Source organism: Ciconia boyciana, chromosome 13 (genome assembly GCF_034638445.1).
Source record: "Ciconia boyciana chromosome 13, ASM3463844v1, whole genome shotgun sequence".
Lineage (NCBI taxonomy): Eukaryota > Metazoa > Chordata > Aves > Ciconiiformes > Ciconiidae > Ciconia > Ciconia boyciana.
In genome coordinates, this window is record NC_132946.1 from 8,196,463 (window position 1) to 8,213,736 (window position 17,274).

At 35.9% G+C, this 17,274-nt stretch overlaps 1 protein-coding gene across 7 annotated transcripts in view; it reads right to left on the minus strand.

Annotated features, from left to right (window-relative positions):
* The window catches only part of TRRAP (transformation/transcription domain associated protein), a 101,936-nt gene that overhangs the window by 81,991 nt on the left and 2,671 nt on the right, over nt 1-17,274 (minus strand). For all 7 annotated transcript variants that reach the window (XM_072877813.1, XM_072877812.1, XM_072877814.1 and 4 more), the window contains 15 exons: nt 14,068-14,178; nt 13,372-13,476; nt 12,469-12,552; nt 11,688-11,744; nt 10,836-10,961; nt 10,425-10,502; nt 10,110-10,198; nt 9,097-9,193; nt 8,592-8,730; nt 5,484-5,562; nt 4,205-4,439; nt 1,913-2,240; nt 1,694-1,791; nt 854-1,048; nt 124-315 (listed from right to left, as the gene is read on the minus strand). In XM_072877813.1, the coding sequence (XP_072733914.1) occupies nt 124-315; nt 854-1,048; nt 1,694-1,791; nt 1,913-2,240; nt 4,205-4,439; nt 5,484-5,562; nt 8,592-8,730; nt 9,097-9,193; nt 10,110-10,198; nt 10,425-10,502; nt 10,836-10,961; nt 11,688-11,744; nt 12,469-12,552; nt 13,372-13,476; nt 14,068-14,178 (2,013 nt within the window). The remainder of the gene's footprint in view (nt 1-123; nt 316-853; nt 1,049-1,693; nt 1,792-1,912; nt 2,241-4,204; nt 4,440-5,483; nt 5,563-8,591; nt 8,731-9,096; nt 9,194-10,109; nt 10,199-10,424; nt 10,503-10,835; nt 10,962-11,687; nt 11,745-12,468; nt 12,553-13,371; nt 13,477-14,067; nt 14,179-17,274) is intronic.

Consider the following 17,274-nt stretch of genomic DNA (forward strand, 5'->3'; position numbering starts at 1 on the left):
GTTCAAACATGAAAAGACTATCAAATGTTAGACAGCATAGAACTCTTAAGTTTCTTCAGACATCTGAAGAATGTGTTAAGAGCCAAAACAGATTTTTTTGTTTTTAACACAAACGACCTTTACCTTCAGCATTTGTTCATTTTCAGCTGCAAATAGTGAAACTGAGCCAAAGACTAACTTGAACAGCTTGAGATACAGATTGGAGAGTTCCACATTAGAGCCCATTTCTGGCAGCCGATCCAGAAGATACTCAACCAAAATTGTTGCAAAGAGGGCAGAGGTAGTAGGGTTTGCCAAGAAGGAATTGGCAACAATCTATAAAAGGAAACCATAAAGGAGTTATTGTTGCTGTAATGAAAAGAACAGAGGGATAAATGCACTACCCATTTAAAACTAAAAACTAAGACAAATTTCGTTCCACATCTCCACTGCTACCCAAGTGATTCAGGTTATCCTCAGTGGAAAACAAACATACATATAACTTAAGTATTCAATTTTAAAGTTTAATTTCAAATGTATATTATAGGACTTGTGTTCTGTAAAACAGTAGGTCAGAACATTAACACAACAACTTGAACAAAACAAGAACTCCACTATGTTCAATACTTTTCAAGAATAAAGTCCACTCATATCTTCTAAACTAAAGTGCTCATGTTTGTATTGTATCACTTAGTCTGGAAAGCTTTTGAAAATCCATCTTCACAAAGTATTTTTATAGACTGCTTCAAATCTGGCATGCTAATTTCAACATTATTATTTATAATTCCACTTCAGCATTATGCACTTTAAGGTATAAGCTATTTTCTACAGGCTGTTTATTATCAGTTGAAAAAAGTAAACAAAAACATAATACCTGAAGAGCATAGTTTTTTGAGATTCTCTCCACCATATAAGGAACAGTAGTTTGAAAGATTTCTTTAAAAGTTAAAGGGTTCATCATTGTGAACACACCAGCAAAATGCTCCAGAACTTCCTTCTCCTCTTTCATTCTGACTGTCTGACAGTTTGCTACTCGAACATACGTCTGTCCATTTCCTGCTATTTGGACCTATGGCAATTTAGAAAACGCATCTATTGGTTACAGAATTTGAGTAACTTTTTCCCCACTATTCTTAAAGTACCTTTTGAAAAAAACTGACATTTTACAGGTTTCACATGCAAGCCCCATACAATTAGAAGTTGGGCACAAGAACCAATAGTGACAATAAAAATATTAAAATAGAGTGTTTCCAGCACAGATTTCAAAACCGTGAAGTCAGGAGTGGAAAAAGACAACAGCAGGAGTTAACATAATTTATTTGTAAAGTTACTTCATTCCAAATCATGTACATTTACATTTCATCAGTACTTTGTGTAACTACAGAAGATAAGCATAGCCATGTGAATGCTTCAACCGATAGCTAAACCGTGTCTTTGAAGAAAAGATTTAATCCACTACATGAAAGACAAGTATTTTTAGTCTGACCTGCCTGCATAAACAATAACAGCTGTTAAGAAAATAATTTGTTCCTTACAAGTGATAAGTACATTGAAATTCATAAAATTTCCCAATAGCTGTAGTCCTGAAATTAAAGACTTAATGAAAATATACTACACATGAAATCGGTCTTTTATCTGACAAATAAATCCTTATTAAAAGATCTAACACACAGTAACTGTATAAATAAAAGTGTTAAGTGTCCAGGTTACATACCTGATAAATATCTAAAGCTTGCATTGCATATTTTACCAGTTTTATATAGATTTGAGTCTCCTTAGGCTGCAACTGCTTATTGGGAATGAATTGTGCTTCTGAAAAAGATAAAGAATAAGACAGTAGTTAACCATTAAAAATACTATTTGCTATCATGCTAGAGAGTTTTAATTGTAGAATTACAAAAGATAAATGTAATTAAATATTATGCAGTTTTACCACCAGGAGCTTTGCATGATGTTATGCCCCACGTGATTGTCTTGACACCACAGACCAAAGTTTTTACTAAGCTTCGGCAATCTGTGACCTGAAATGTCTGTTTATCTTCTTTTTCTTTCTCCCCTTGTTTCTCAAATACAGGTACTGGTGCAGGGGCCACTGGAGTGGCTGGGGCAGGCGATGGAACAGGAACAGGTGCTGCATTTGCTGCTGTCGGTACTCCAGGTAATGCGGCTTCAGCAGCCCCAAGTTCAGACTGTGGCTTGCATTTTTTAAAAATTACAGAAAGCTGGTATCGTGCTATAGTGTGAAATTTCAGAACAAAAACCTAAGGCACAAAGAGGAAAGCCAAATGAAAGAGCACAGAGGGGGAAGAAAAAAGAAAATAAGTTTCTTCTTCAAAAATCATTCTAAATTTGATAATACTAATACTTCAAGTCAGCATACCGAGATCAATAAAATTTACAACTAAGTATTTCTGAAGTCATTCAAATGACAGCAAACATTTTTAAGAGTAAACAAAGGAGTTTGCTTACTTTTAACAATTTCCAAAAGTAAAAATATTTGCTGAAAACTAGTAAAACCATCAACTAAAAATTGATCTCTCTACAATACTACTTAATTTAAAATGAAAAGCTATTTGAATTCATTTTTTAAAGTAAGACTTAGTATTTCAGTCTATGAATATTTACTATTAAGTATAAAAAGCTTGGATTTTTCAGATTTATATGTAATATATGTCAGCTGTATTAAAAGATGTACACATTATAGGTTTAAGTTTTAGTTTTATGCAGCATATCAGATTTAGAAAGCAATGATCAATCCTGCAGAACAGCGGTCCCCAACATTTCTGCCTCTTGGCTGATACTAAACAGGGGCTATGTTGCGCAAAGTTTCAGTTTAAAGTTTTCTGTACATCCCAGATTTTAAAGTCTAGATCTGCTCGGCTTGCTCTGATACCTCCCCACTACCACCACAGTTCTGTATGCTCCTTTCTTTCCTAGATGTATCTTCTCTGAATTCACATATTACAAATTTTAATTTGATAAACAAATGACAAAACACCTGTGCTACATTACAGCTTTTTTTAAAAGTAGAAAGGAAAAAAAAAAAAAAAGTAGTTTATTTGGAAGGCAAACCCTACTAGAAAGCTACTTCATTTTGAGAAATCTGGAACAAAGGACCCATTACAATGCATAACATCAAGATTTTTCACTTGCACGGTCACTTGTATTTTGTATTTAGGATGAAAGCCATTCCCTAAACTACTGCTACCTTAAGAAAAAAAAAGTTCAGGGGTAATACCAAATAATCTGGAGATTACTAAAATGACTAGATATCTCCCCTGGTGCATTCAGAACCATGACAGTCTGTCAATGACAGAGTCAAAGAAGGAGCAGATCCACTACATTCAGAATTCCTAGATCTCCCTTTCTACAACAAGCAGCCATACGGCTTTCCTTGGTTATCTTAAAGTGTTAATACCAGTTTGATTTAGATTTCAAGATGTGCTCTCACATTCCAAAATTAGATTATTAAGACAGTATTTACCCTAGAAGAGTTTTACTCTACAATTGAGTGCATCTTCATGTTGTGGCAGGAGAAACACTAGGCAACATTTTTCCATTAACAACTTGGCTACAACAAGCAAGTAGTGTTTCACTTCTACTACACCATGGATGACAGCTTTTAGGGTGCATCCCTGATTTTTAAAAATAACCAAAAAAAATCCCGCAAAAATTCCCCCATATAAAGAAGATCCTTCAAAAAGATCAGTAGGTCTCGAAAGTGTGGACATTTCACATTTTACAGATTGTATTGGGCTATGCCAAGGACCTGTGAGATAATCCTCTTTCACGATTAAAAAAAAAAAAAAAAGAAAAAACCACACACACACAAAAAATATAACCAGAAGGCATTAAAAAAATACCATTCTTACATACCCTTAAGTGGGGAAAAAAGGAGATTACAACTACAATTTAAAATATTTTTTTTTTTAAAATAATAACAACAGTTAAGCTACCCCCAGCATCAGACATTCAATTTCCTGCTTTGAAACCAGTCACTGAATGAATAAGCTGACTTGGCAAAGCATCTCCACTATTCTTGAGATATTATCCCAGTTGCATGGCATTTTAAAAAGCCCTTCTCTGAAGTATTAAAATCAAATGCAGTATGCAGACTGTTTCTACATATTCTCATTTCTGAAGAAAGGAAAAAGTAAAGTGTGATCAACAACATACTATAAAATAGGATATTCAACATTATCAAACGTTTTAAACAAATCAATACCTCCAGCATTCTCATAAGAATATCTCTACCATTTCCATTCTCCTGTTCACTCTTAGACCGGATACAGTCTACCAAATTTAGCAGAAGCTTGCAAGACATTGTCTGGATACTGCTAGGCAACGACTCATCATCAATGTTCTTGGCAAATAACTGCACAGCAAGGGAGAGATCGTTGAGTGGTAAATGCTGACGGACATGATGCACCAGGTCTGCCAGTGTACTATATGCAAGTGGTCTATCAGTAAAAACAAGAAATGAAGAAAACACATTGAGGACAATTATAATTGCTGTTAATTGGACTTAACCAATAATTACTGCCTGGAGCTATTTCCAAGATTCTAAATTCAAATTTTCTATTTTTATATGCAAATCCAGAGTTTACAAGGCTTTTTCAGTTACACAAGAGAATTATAACCTGTATAATCTAACCGAAGATGCATTAATCTGTCCCACAACACTAATATTACCTCTCTGATCTTTCTTCCCCCATTGCTGAACATCCTAAGCACATATTTTCATCTATACACAGTTAAGAGCAAATTAGCATGTTTTAAGCCACATTTTAAGTAGTGTTGGTAAGCTCTTTCACAACTAATCATTGATGATTCATGATTTCAAAAGTAGTTACGAAAACTGATAAATTTTTAAAATCATTTATTTTCAAACACCAGGTTTAAGCATCTAGTAGAGTGAATACTCCTAAATCTAATACAGGTTGTCAAGAAGGTACACTTTATACTTAAGCAAGAGGAAATAATTCTCCTAGTTCACATATTTTAATTTGGTCAGCAAAAGCACCTAAAAACGAGTAGACTATTGAAGACACAGAAAGTAAGTATTCTTCCCATTTATTTTTTTCAGTTGCGAATGAATAAATTTTAAGGTCCTTATTGACAAAACAGTTTAAATCTCATTCGGATTTTACACTGGACACAAGATTTAGGCTGGTTCGTGAAATACTGGGAAGATACTGAGTCGATTTCACCATGACCCCTGTTTTGGTTGTGCTCTGCAATTTAAAAAGTGAAACAGTTTTCATTCACCCGTTTATCTCATTTTCCCTTACACTCATGCTACCATGCTGCGTCATCAGAGAGTTAAACAACAACCATTCTTTACATCACCAGAAGCCCTTCCAGTATTAGAATCTAATAAAATCAGTTATTTAAAGCAAAGATTTAGGACCCTATACAGACATCGTTGTAAATATTAATAAAAAACTTGAAAGAAACCAGCCCTGGCAGGCACTCAGATAGCTATTCCAAACTTTCTCCCATACCTCAGTGTCTCTCGGGCAGTGTATCCAGAACCAATTAGTATAGATTCATCAAATAGCTTGTCCATACATGGAATAAATTCTATAATTAAAAAAAAAAAAAAGATAAAAAAGAAAAAGCTATACATAATGACTGGCAAAGGAAATAATCAAAATAAGATAGTTAAGCATTAAACCACTTAACTCAGGTATTTAAACCCAAGACAGAAAATGGTTTTGTAATAAAATTCATTCCTGAAGCTTACAAAAGGCAGCGTCATTTACAAGGAAACTTTCAGTTAACTTCTTATGACTATGAATTCCAGTGACACTTGACCTTTGAGTAACATTACAGCACACAGTCAAAGCCACAGCACTGACACAACAAAAACAGATACAGCTGGAAAGAAGAAAAAATGCTTATATTATTTTCAATTTTGTGGAACTTTTTAAATGTAACTAATGAGTTACTGGAAAGGACAAGTTGGGTAGCACGGTAGAACACAACTCTCTTTTGTCTGGCATTTTATCATATAAGCGCTACCCCAAAACATAACGAGGAATACATGCAAATTGGGGTCCAGGGAACAAAAGAAAGATTTCGGCAACAAAATCAAGCGACAAAGCAAGACCAAAGAAGCGTTTTCTTTTTAAATATAGAAATCAACAAGTTTATGGAATTGACTAGGTCACTCCACCCTAAAGGCAGATGATGGAAATGGCTGGAAGGGTTAACTGCTCCCACCTCCAAATAATGCAACAAGCTAAAACTTATTAACAAATAAGCCAAAAGTCAAATAAAGAGAAAGAGGAGCATCCAGCAACCTTCATTCTCCACAGATTTCCAAACAATATTAGAAGATAAAAATCCAGCATTTTCTGAATAAAATCTGAAATAGACAAGGAATCAGTGAGGTCCACTTAAATGAAAGGGACAATGTGGTAGCTGTCTTTGCTTTTAAGAGAACGTCACATTCTGCAAACACACAGAGAAAGAGAAAATGAGCACATTGGCATTGTTTTTTGAAGGGGGTAGAGATCTGAAAGACTCACAGTGGAAAAAGCAAATAAGGAATGGAAATAAAGATTTTTAGATGCAAAGACAATCCATTATTTTACAAGGCAACCACCACAGCAGTCATGACGTGAGAATAAATTCAGCCATAGCCAACAAATAATACTGCGGAGAAAAAAGCTGAGTCAAAAAGATGGTTGGAAAGGAACTGCCTTTGATCAAACCACTCTGTTTGAAAAAAGGAATTAGATACACTAGTGTTAGCAGAGCAAAGAGATTGAGACACAAATCCTGACAATGAAAAAAAGCAAAGGAAATGCAAATTGAAAAACAGTAACAAGTTTTTGTGTATTGAAACATTTAACATTAATATTCCTGTGTTGTGCTATTACTCTTAATGTGAACTAGCAAGAGAAATTAAAGCAAAGGAAGCAATAATAAATTGTTTACCAGACCACTGATAGAACTCTCTCATTGTTAAACTTTGTAGCATAAGAATATTTTACGTTGAAATTAAGAAATGTTCACACCATTCAGTCCTTAGAATTTCAGAAACACCATACAAACTATTCTAGCTTTTTGAAATGGACATCTCAGTTAAAATTCTCAAAAGAAATGGCTTGATAGGGATGAAAACAGGTAAGTTTCTAAATCCAATTTGAATTCTGTCTTCTAAGCCAGGTTTTAAAACCTCCATCTAATATTTATGTGCATACCACATTTTGCTGATATGAAATATTCTTAGACAGAGGCCATCTTTACAGTGAGAGTGGAGAGCGCAAGTACAGTTTCACTTCTGCCCTCTCTTTTAGGAATCAGAAACAAAGTTCCACACAGACAAAATGCATCACAATAAAATATTATGGCATTATTCATCAACTCTCAATCAACACAGAAGACTCAGTTTGAAAGATTATTTCACTGAGGACAATGGCAATACCCACAAACATGAAACACTTCCCTCAACACTCATTTTTCCAAATAAACTGAACTGCACCATCAGAATGACTGAAGCCTTATCTTCTACAGATCTCCGCATACTTTATATCCCAATTCTCCTCTTCTTCACGCTCCTTAATTTCTCCTGTGATATTATGCTCCTCCTTCTCCTTGGCGTTTCTAAGCATTTCCTCCTCTAATCCACTTTGGGGCTGCCAGGTAGCCAAGAGCAGGGCTGGAGGGATGAGTTAGCAGCATATATGCTAAAACGCCAGCCAGCTGACCAAGGGCGACGAATTGCTGAGCTCACACTGCTGTTTATTCCTCCAATGGAGACACTAACTGGGGTTTTCTCCGCTACCCAAACACTAAAGTTCACAAAGGATGCAGAACATCATGTCTTTAAGACCTCGCTCCTCTGTTGAATTTTGTGGAAACTGGTCAAGTTCAGAAGTTATGAAGGAGAGGCTGAGAAATGGAGAACAATTAAGCTAATTTCTTTAGAAAAATAGCCAAAGAAACAGCTTTCCATGTAACCACAATACTAAATTCCAGAACTAGGAAACAAGCTATTTTTTTTGGCAAGCTAACAAGACCTGTAAGACATCACACTGCCCCATAATTGTTAGCAGAAAGAAAAGAAAGGGGACCACACAGTAAAGATGGAAAGATAGAAGTTAATACTTCACAAAGTACACTCATCCCCACTTTTGCAATTCTGCCAAAACGGAACATATCCACCAAAACTAGTTAATTCACGCAGACCAAAATTAGCTTTCCTCTGCTAGAGGCAAATGTTATGAGCCGAGTCAAACATGACATCAAGTTTTGACAGAACTACTTCCACTCAGGTTAACCGATTAATATTTTGAACTATTCATACAACTGTAGGCACAATTACAAACCAACACAAATGTTTATCATCAAATGGTAATTACTTGGAACAACAGATATTTGGAAAGCTAGAAAAGCCACTTGTTCAGTATGCCATCTTATTTAGATGATTTTATTTTTTTAAGGAAAAAGAAAAACGGCAAATCAAAAATCACACCCACTCCCAAAATAAGCAGAAGTATGTAATAGTCCAAAACAAACAGTAAGCAATATGCCTCTTAAATACACAGAAATAGTTCAAATCTTTCCCATTTATAGACACATTTTTAAGAAGTACTACATACGGCTCCTCAAGTCTGTTGTCAAGATGTGCTTAGCAGCAATCAGAAGCTCCTTCCGGAGGTGTGCTGTTTCAGCTGGACAATTGGAGAGCAACTGCAACATTCCTTTTACCATTTGGTGAGAATATTTAGCCACTAATTCCTATAACAAAAAATAACATGAATTATTATGACATTCTATTTTAAAGTTTTGCTTTACATTTGCAAAATAACATTCAATTACTATTCACTTGTTTCTCTTTAATAAAGTCTACTTGTAAAACTAAAATACAATAACCATTCCATAAAAGCTTTGGGTGGGGGGAACAGCACATTTTTACTTCGCATTCACAGGAGGATACTTCTGAAAGGACAACCAAGTATAGCCCTATCTTCAGAACTGTTACACAAATAAATGTTCTTCTCTCCCATCCCTGATGCACTACAGTCATGCTGGTCACTTGCCTGCCATAAAGTAACTAGAGACCTGTTGCACTAAGAGTAACAAAGTAACAAAAATGCAACCTACCTGGTAAATTCTTATGATGTAAGCCAAAAAAGACAATGTTTTAATTTGAGCAGCAATAAAATCAGCATACAATTCCTTGTTATAAAGTTTATGTTGCCTGAAATTAAATTGAACAGTGGTTACAATTTTGTTCCTCCTCTTTAACACCTTCATTCAGAAAATTCACAGAAGTTTCAAATTACATCATCTTGTAGTGAGCTTCTTGCTTCATAAGGGAATAAAATCATCATGGGAGAGCCCATTTTCAACAAGCTCTCTGCCATTCAAATTCCCAGCATCTTATACTCTCAGCAGAAACACACAGCCCTGAGGCAGTCATACAATTTTCAACTTTCTGCAGAAAGCCAAGCCAATACTTTAGCATCAAACATCTGGCTCCATTCTGCTAACTGGGGCAATTTTTTTTCCTCCAAGCAACATTCCCTCCTACAGACTTGTCTGTCTCTCTCAAGCTTCAACCACTTATTCAGATCATCTGGGCAGATAGGGAAAGACAGAGATCTTACTACTGCTGCCCTGCTTAGCACCACTTGCTGCTCCTTAGAAACATCTCTCACTGAAGCAGGAAAAGCAGCACCCGTATCTGCAACATCACAAGGCTTCACCTAAGCCATACCTTGGAAGAGCAAAAATATACCACTGGTAGTATGGTAAAGATTAAACAACAGCAAGTGTCCTAGCCAACATGGTCTCCATCACATACTATCTGTGGTAATATGGATTTCTGTCAGAAATTCTGTTTTTAAAAATGCCTTATCAAATAATAAATTGGGACGTACTGCACAACTTTTATCAGTCACATATAACGGAAATATTCAGATTTGCCAATAGCTTCACTTACAAAACTCTGACAGTTTTAAGTCAAATAATCATTGCTACTTTTGAGATTAAAAGCAGTAAGACTAGAAGCAGAAATCACAGGATATAAGACAAAAATATTTCGGGGGATACGGAATGGCAGGTTTAAGTAGTTTATCCCCAATACCATCAAAATACTGTTAAAATGCTCTTACCTTGCTTGAGCAGAAACCTGTATTATAATAGTGTTCATAATCAAGGGCACAAATTCAGCGACTACATTATGAATGTTCAGTTTGTAGAGCTTAAAAAAAAAAAGTATTATTAGAGAAATTTACAAGTCACACTTGCAGGCAACTTATTTGAGAGCTAATCAGAAAAAATGAAGAAATCTCAGTGGCTTATTTTTAGACCATATTTTAATCACAAAAATACGTTACATTCATTTTTACTAATGTTAGCCAGCAGAAGTTACACAAGCCATTCAGTAACAAAAAATATTGACGTGCAAAATTCTGGAGTCTACTAACCTGATACATAAGAACAACAATAATAGGTAGCTCAGCCAAGACCTTTAGAGATAAAGATCCTCTGGGAATTATAGAATGCTGAAAGAAAGAATACATGTTTTATAAACAGTTTAATTATTAATTCAAAAAAAGTATTTGAAATACATTTTTAAAGGAACTGCTCATTTTAATAGCACTATATTTAGTGATAATAACATTTTAAAAGCACAAAACCATTTGGTATTATATCAAATAAAAATCCTGTAATTACAGCTGCATAGAAAATATCTGAAAAGTTTCAATCAGCTTTTACAAATAAATCTTGATAAGAAAAACAAGCAAAAAGAAAGCCTATTACCTTTAGCTGCCCTTATGATTTGCGGTACTGTGATACAGACAGTCTCATAGTTAAAGAGTAGTTAGAATACTCACTGTTCTTGTTTCACTATCTTCTCGCTCAGGGTTTACTTTCACCACAATTGTTGTAATCATGCCAACCATTTCAGGAGTAGGAATGGTGTTCTCTGGAATCACCTGAGGATTCTCAAAATACCGATTCTACAAGAAAAGAGCAGAAGAAAAATATAATAATGCTAGTAATAGTCAAAAGGCCATTTATCTCATTAGAATTCCTCCATATAATTTTTCCCCACAACTTACTGCAGGTGTTTTTTTCTTCTCTGTACATGAGGTTTACAATGCAGTATCTACTAGGACTACAATGCAGTATCTACTAGGACTACACACATACCCTGCAATCTTTCACTCCCACTACATCAAGAAGCAGAAAAGCATCCCCAACCACGGTGGTCCTTTTGCCAAAGAAAAACAGATACTCTGTATCAGTGAGGAAGAGCAGGCAATGACTTCCACAGAGATCAAGCACATTGAAGAACTCTATCTGCTGGGAAGTACATCACCTCACCCTTCCCTAAAAACAAAACCAAAAAACCCAAAAACAAAACAACAACAAAAAAAACCCAATCCACAACACATCACAAACCCACACACAAACCCAAAAACACAACACATTTGGCTACATGGATACATGGACACCGCTGCACTCAACTGATTACTGTGCTAGAAACAGAAAGTTTTCTAAATCAAAATCTAAATTTCTCCACTTTTAGATGTATTTTTGTTAAATATTTTTATTAAAACTATATTTACTTTGTATCACTAGATACAAAAGTAATATGTTAATATCTTTCAGAGGTAAAATTAAAGAAATCAAAACTAGTTTTCTGACCATAGCAAGGGCAATTTAGGAAATAAAAAGCTTACCACTACTTTTGGAAGTTCCTTGTAAATCTGTTTCACAAAGTCCAAAAAATGATGGATCTAGGAAGGAAGCAGTCAGTTTACCATAAAGAAAAAAATTCACAATTTTAGAATCTCTGTATTAACAGTACAATTATGTAAAATCTTTAGTCACCACCAGAGCATATTTTTCATATTTAAAAAGAATCTGAAAGTGTTCTCCTATTTCCTTCTGTTCTGCCAATATTAATTCAAATTGCACTTGGAAAGAATCCAATTTACCTATCATCTCAACATAGTTCCAATATAGTATTATTTGAAATAATTACTATAAACTAACTAAGTCTTCCTAGGAGACAATCAAGGAAAGAAAGCAACAGAATAAAATTGCAAACTCTCAAACACTCTTTCATGAGTCACAGGAGAGAAGCAAGGGGGTGGGAGGAAAGACAATCATAATATTCCTTTTCCAGGATTTTCCCTTCACAAAATAAAAAGGCATCAATTCTCTTCCCTTCTGTGGGAATTTTATTCCTTAGTCTAATCATATTGCCCATAAACACTTAAAGCAAAAACAACTAGGCTTTAACAGTTTGTTTTTTCCCCACGGGTACTAGCACTATGCAATCTTCTTTTAAAAATTTCTTTAAGGTAAAAAAAAAAAAAGTTACATATGTCGTTACCACAACAGGTCAGCCAACATAAAAGGACAGCAGGAAAAAACAAACAAGCAAACCAATCCACTTGAACAATTCTGCAGAGCATGGCAGTGAGTTCTATACCATTTACAAGATCTCTGACTTACTTCTTGAGTGATTGCTGGTCGGAACTGTTTGTGCAATTCAATAATTATTCTTAAGCAAATCAGTACATTTTCTTCATTCTCTGTCTGAAAAAAAGACAATCTTTAGTAAGCCTACTGCTGCAGTCTTCAACTGAAGTAAGTACTTCAAAACCCTATAAAATTATACTCATCTCAGCAACCTACAAGTGCCCCATTAATATGAACTTGTGTGAGCAAGATGCCTTTCCTTTGATATAACTTTACCTTGCAGCCTTAGAGTATGGCTAAAATTAAATAGTACTTCAAAACCCTATAAAATGATACTCATCTCAGCAACCTACAAGTGCCCCATTAATATGAACTTGCACGAGCAAGATGCCTTTCCTTTGATATAACTTTACCTTGCAGCCTTAGAGTATGGCTAAAATTAAATTCACCCCTACTGGAACAAAAAACAGAAGTTTCAACCACCCTACACCATCAGACCTGTTTCTGATGTCCCACAGACAGAGACACACAAGGGGGCCTATTTAAACACCGAGACACCTTGACATAGAGCAGGTTATTTTCTGTGGGCTTCAAATGACAGTTTTCAATTCCAAATAAGAATCAAAACAAAATCTCTAGAATAAGGGATCTGCACTTATATAAGCCAGAAAAGTGTTCATGAATGAAATCTTGTCTAGCATGAGAACAGTTCCTTGCATTTGTAAAATCAAAGTTTCTGAAGGGCAGAAGAGAACACGCAAAAAACCTGTAGGTAGTAAGATATCACACTTGTGAAGCCTAAGTAGAATAGCCTTCCACTCTTGCTCCAGAAGCACAGCTATTTAAAATCCGATCCCCAGCAATTTTTGGAGATGAAGAAAGGAGAGGAAAATCTTTCTGAAAATCTGAAACCATTTTAAAAGGAAAAAAAAATACCTCTAGAAATCTAAACATCACAGACAGGATATTTTTGGTATGAAGACGAAGATGTTCATTTGTTGGTATTCTGTGAATTATTTCAAGCACTAGCTTTCGGAGTTGCTGCAAAAAAAAAAGGAAAAGAAAAAAAATAAAGACATAAAACTTTTTAAAAGCCCACAAAACCAACAAAAATTGGTTGCAACATGTTTTCAGCTTAATACTTCTGCACGCTTAAAAAGAAAAATAGCTATTTTACTTCGTGCAGGCATATGCTTATATACAAACACATAATGTTTCCTACTACTCACATATGTGAATAAGGCAAATTTAACCAATTTACAGTTGAAAAATGCAAGTTATCAGACTTTTTTTAAGGAACACAAAAGTATTTAATGACATAGATTCAACTTCTGCCTTTCATTCCACAGTAAAGTCAGTAACTGGTAACAGTGTGTCGCTTTTTAGTGAGAAAGCCAATTCTGTTGCACCTAGTTTTTCCTCATTTTTCATAGAAGCACACACAGATTTGCAAAGTTTCTTAAGTAACTTATTTAGAAACTGGACTTTTTCAATATCTCTCCAAATGACAGATCTATTTTTAACAACAAAGTCTATACATAAATCAGTTCATTGGGTTAATAAAGTACTTCACTGAACGAGTAGTCCGCTGCACACATTGCAAAAAGGTAAGAGATGCTCCAGACAGTTTACCTGTGCTGGCTTCTCCTGCAGAAACTGAACTTCTCCATCCTGTAGAAAGGTGAGAAACCTAGGGATGATGTGTTCCAGGAACGTAGAATATTGCGGGGAGGATGTCACATTCTATTTAAGAACAAACAAACAAAAAAACCACACCAAAAAATGGGGAGACAGATATAATAGACATTACACAGATGATATCAAGTTACATTCGAAGTCTCTGTTAAACATTTTCAGTGACTTTTTAATAGATTCAGCGATTACACATCTGCTGACACACTACAGAGCACTATTAGTGAAACAAACAAAAGTGAACACAAATTAATCCCTTTCCTCCAATCCTACATTGTAATGTGATTTTTTTTCTATTTTAACACTGTCACCTCACATAGAGAATAAAATTGGCATAACATACAGCTATTTTAAATGGGGGAAAAAAACCCACACTACTGTAGATGTTCTTGAACAAGAAAGATTGACAAGCACACTTGCATTTCATTGTTCTAGGATTCCCAAGACTTTTCAGACACTGTTAATTTGAGATTTTAGTTGTTTCTGCAAATATGTGTACGTGCATACATCACCCAAACTGAGCATTAGTTTCCACTGTGAAAACGATCTTGCACTACTGTCCACTTGTTGTAAAGCCAGAAGAAATATTAGATAAGCAAGCTTCCTCCATCTGCAACTGCTGCATCTGCCTTAAAAAAAAATCTAACTTGGCCACTGTGAGGTTTATTTGGAAAACCAATTGTAGTTTATGTATGTGTTGCTAGGCATTTCTCTGAAGTGTCTGTGATACAAAAGCATACTGGTCTGTTAATAACAGTACAGATAAGAATGCAGCGTTCTTTTGAAAAATCTATATAGGTATTTCAGGGCCCTATTCACGTTATTCCTTGAATAATATATAAGTTATATAAAGCCACCTACTTTTATAGATTTCCACTACTATTCTCTACTTTGCAGTAAGATTTCAAAACACGCAACCATAAATCATATTACACCAGGCACTGTGCAAAATTTTTTTTTATCTCAAGGGCTTTCAAGAAAGTAGATGGATATCATAAGAAGGGCGCAAAAACATTTTAAATGCATGTGCTGGTTTTGGCTGGGATAGAGTTAATTTTCTTCACAGTAGCTAGTATGGGGCTATGTTTTGGATTTGTGCTGAAAATAGCGTTGACAATACAGGGATGTTCTAGTTCCTGCTGAGCAGCGCTTACACAGAGTCAAGGCCTTTGCTGCTTCTCACCCCACTCCACCAGCAAGGAGGCTGGGGGTGCACAAGAAGCTGGGAGGGGACACAGCTGGGACAGCTGACCCCAACTGACCAAAGGGATATCCCACACCATATGACATTATGCTCAGTATATAAAGCTGAGGAAGAGGATGGAAGGAGGGGGACACAACACACATTTGGAGTGATGATGTTTGTCTTCCCAAGTAACCATTACGCATGATGGAGCCCTGCTTTCCTGGAGATGGCTGAACGCCTGCCTGCCCATGGGAAGGAGTGAAGGAATTCCTTGTTTTGCTTTGCTTGTGTGCGCGGCCTTTGCTTTACCTATTAAACTGTCTTTATCTCAGCCCACGAGTTCTCACTTTTACCCTTCCAACTCTCTCCCCCATCCCACTGGGGGGGGAGTGAGCAAGTGGCTGGATGGTGCTTAGTTGCCAGCTGGGGTTAAACCATGACAATGCAAGACAGGATATTATCAACAGCAGATTAGCCCACATCTTCTCTTCACCTCAAAGGTCGTCCAAAGAAAGTCTGTCTGTATCTTCTCCTCCTCCACCTCCCCTATAATCTTTCCAATTTTGAAAGACTCCTAACCTCCCCAACTCTATGCCATGCGAATGGTCCTGCCTGGGAGGGAGGGAGGGAGGGAAGTTTCCGACAAGACATGAAACAGGTATTACCCCATTCTTAGAAAGTGGCTCACAAATCTATTCAGGGAAAAGTATACCTTCACAAACCCAGCTTAAATTTCTGAAAGCGCCTTCCCAATATCTTTGCTAAACAGCAAAGAGCAGAAAATTAGCAGCACTCTTGGCATCTATGAATTGCTGTTCTGCACCATACAAGAAACTAAAACCTCCACTACTCTAACCAAGTTCAGAATTATGCTGCTGGCACAAGACATCAGCAGCAGCAATGGAGGTTGATTCTGGAAGCTTTTTCTCCTCCAAAACAGAGACTGGAAAGACAATGAATACAATCCTCTCTCCCCATTTGGAATCCAGAATCTCTATGAAAAAACGGAGAAGGAAAAAATTCCCCCCTCAAACAAATAATTTCCAAGAAGCAAGATTCAAAACTATCAAATGTTTCCATCCAGAAACTGGTTTAGAAGAGCAATATCCTCTGCTAGCCCAGAACAATGCCCTAACAACTAGCCCAACAGCTGGCACTGTCAAGCAGATAACATTATGGCGAAGCACGTCAATTTTAAACCTCACTTCAAGAAGCCCTCCATAATCACCAATTCATGTTCCGTTCTTTCCCTAACTAGAGAGACATCCAGATCAATAATGCAGCCAACAGAATTTGAACACTGTAACTTTCAACAAACAGCTGATTTTTGAAAAAAGTATTTTTTCACTTGAAAAATAAAACCTGCTGAACTTTATAGCTATTGGAAGCTGAAGTAGGCAACAGGGAAGAGTTAATAAGGAGACTATGGAAACAGAAGATGAAAAGAAACCATCCAGCATAACAACATGCAACAATACTGCCTGCAACCTCCAAAGGAAAAAAGGAAACTAAAACTGTAGTAGTGGTTCCTCTTGCTCCCTCAAGTATTTTCCAACAAATAGAACTGTACTTCAGCATAAGTCAATTCATCATCTCTTTATGTAGGATCATGCTACAGAACCAAGTGAGTTCCAAGAGAAGAAAGCTACTCCATCTTGAACATTATCAAAACAATTATTGAACTAGTTCTTCCCTACTGAAGACAAGAGCAAAAAGAATCAACTAAGCCTTCAGATTTTAAGCAGATCACTAGACTAAGCTGTTAAAGCTATTCTTTTACTCAGATAAATTGTTTTAGAGATAGTAGGTCAGCTCAGATACAAAACTCCACAAGGATATTTTTAGATAATCACTTATGGTAATACGAAGCTCTGCTCACCCCATGTACATATAGATGCAGAACTGTCACAGACATCTACTTACTCGCTTATATACACTAAGCAAGGATTAAGCCTTTTAAC